The sequence below is a fragment of the Nansenia antarctica genome (assembly GCF_963989245.1).
Source record: "Nansenia antarctica genome assembly, chromosome: 7".
Lineage (NCBI taxonomy): Eukaryota > Metazoa > Chordata > Actinopteri > Argentiniformes > Microstomatidae > Nansenia > Nansenia antarctica.
Genome location: NC_137677.1, coordinates 66,378,772 through 66,381,271, shown reverse-complemented (window position 1 = coordinate 66,381,271; position 2,500 = coordinate 66,378,772). Strand labels below are relative to the sequence as shown.

The 2,500-nt window shown below is 55.0% G+C and overlaps 1 protein-coding gene across 1 annotated transcript in view; it reads right to left on the bottom strand.

The window, feature by feature from the left end:
* The window catches only part of tbc1d8 (TBC1 domain family member 8), a gene marked incomplete at its 5' end in the record, with an annotated part of 23,509 nt that overhangs the window by 17,405 nt on the left and 3,604 nt on the right, over window positions 1-2,500 (bottom strand). Inside the window, 2 exon segments of the mRNA XM_080537068.1 lie at window positions 551-703; window positions 2,232-2,417. Coding sequence (XP_080393194.1) covers window positions 551-703; window positions 2,232-2,417 — 339 coding nt within the window.

Sequence of the window (2,500 nt, the reverse complement as noted above, 5' to 3'; positions counted from 1 at the left end):
CGCACACACACACACACACACGCACGCACACACACGCACACACACACACACACACACACACACACACACACGATAGAGCACACACACACACACACACACACGATAGAGCACACACACACACACACACACACACACACACACACACAGACATGCACACACACACACAGTACAGTAAGTGCATAGTCAGCAGCTCTGTAACAACATGATCAGCCTGGAGGTTCAGTTCCTCTGCAGAAGATCAATGTGAAATGAAGAAGCTGTCACTTCACATTGACCCACAACCAGCCTCCATACTCAACACCCAACATCAGGGTCTACTGGACACACAATCCCACTATCAGATGCAGACGCTCCATTGAATATGAATATGCACTTCCATGCCCTGTCTGTCTGTCTGTCTGCCTGCCTGTCTGCCTGCCTGTCTGCCTGCCTGTCTGACCTGGTTGAGTGCGTGCTGGTCGGGGGTGGTGTGGTTGTCTGTCTGTCTGTCTGTCTGTCAGTCAGTCTGTCAGTCTGTCAGTCTGTCAGTCTGTCTGTCTGTGTGTCTCACCTGGTTGAGTGCGTGCTGGTCGGGGGTGAGGTGGTTGAAGGCCATCAGAGCGTCGGGGTCGACCGCGTGGCGTAGCGGCTTCTCCTGGACCTGCTCCCCCTCAGCCTGCAGCACCGTGTCATAGTAGAACGTGTAGTACGGCGCAGGGGACATCTGGGGAGGTCAAGGGTCACAGACATGAGTCAAGTATCATACGTGTACATGTTACATGTATGTCCAGGTGGGTACGTACTACGTAGCAGGGGAGGCTAGTGGAGGTAGATATTGGAGGACGGCCTCCATTGTAACACGTCAAACGGAGTGTGGTGCAGTGTCAGACAGCGTTCCTCGTTCCGTCCCACGCTACGTTACGATGAGGCCAGCCTCCCATTTCTTTTTTTTTTAAATTAGTTTTTTCAGATTTTATCCCCTTTTCACCCAATTTGGTAGCCAATTTAACCCAACTTAGCATCCAATTATCCCCTGCCTATTGCGAAGGATCCGCCGCCCGACCCCGTGGCCGGCAGTCCCAGAGGAGGCCGCCAGGCAGACTAGGCTGACTGGCTCCTCGAGCCCAGTACCGTTACTCCAGCACCAGACGGGGGCGGTGTTGCGCGACGGATCCTAGTCCAGAAATACTCCTATACCCGCCCTCGGAAGCGGCCGGCCAATATGCCGCTTCCCGTGTGCCTCGGCCATATTCTGGATCTGGCGAGCCGGGATACGAACCCCGGCCCCGGTGGGCAGCTTGCACTAGCGGCCAGTGCTTTGACCGCTACACCACAGCCTCCCATTTCTACCTCCACCAGCCTCCCCTGACAGACAGACAGACAGACTCCCCAGACAGACAGACTCCCCTGACAGACAGACAGACTCCCCTGACTGACAGACAGACAGACAGACAGGCAGACAGACAGACTCCCCTGACAGACAGACAGAGAGACAGACAGACAGACAGAGAGACAGACAGACAGACAGACAGACTCCCCTGACAGACAGACAGACAGACAGACAGGCAGACAGACAGACTCCCCTGACAGACAGACAGAGAGAGAGACAGACAGACAGACAGAGAGACAGACAGACAGACAGGCAGGCAGACAGACAGACTCCCCTGACAGACAGACAGACAGACAGACAGAGAGACAGACAGACAGACAGACAGAGAGACAGACAGACAGACAGACAGACAGGCAGGCAGACAGACAGAGAGACAGACAGACAGACGGGGTCAGTACCACCCTGTCCCACCCTCAAAACTCAAAGGCTTCGGTCACCGTGCCTTTTCACGAGCCGCACCCCGCCTCTGGAACTCTCTCCCTCAACCACTCAGAGACTCACCCTCACTCCTCACTTTTAAATCCCACCTCAAAACCTACCTGTTCTCTCCCATGCCTACAGCCTCCCCTACCCCTACCCATCTCCCCTAACCCTGCCCCCCTCTCCCCCCCTGGACATGCATACAACCTCCCCTACCCCTAGCCATCTCCCCCATCCCTGCCACCCCCGCCCCCCCTGGACATGCATACAACCTCCCCTTCCCCTAACCACCTCCCCGTTCGCTGACTCTGTGTTCCATGTGTCCATGTTGTCTGTTGCTTGTTGTTTTTGTGTTTTCCGTATCTCCTATATTGTCAGCGTCTTTGAGCCTCGGAAAAGCGCTATACGTACAAATATAATGAATTATTATTATTATTATTACCAGAGATCTCTTCTGATGGAACATGGTGTGTTTCCACTGCAGGGCGCGGAGGCGGGAGGTCAGGCGGTCCACTAGCTCCTCCCTGTCCGTCAGGTCGATCAGCTGGAAGGCCTTCTGACCGCGCACGCTCACGATGACGGGGTTGGGCAGCAGGCTGGTGCTCTCCGCCTTCTCTATAGACAGCACCTGGGGGGGGGTCAGAGGTCAACACATCACCTTTTACCTCATGATCATCACCAGGGCTCGACATTAACACTGTTTTACTTGTC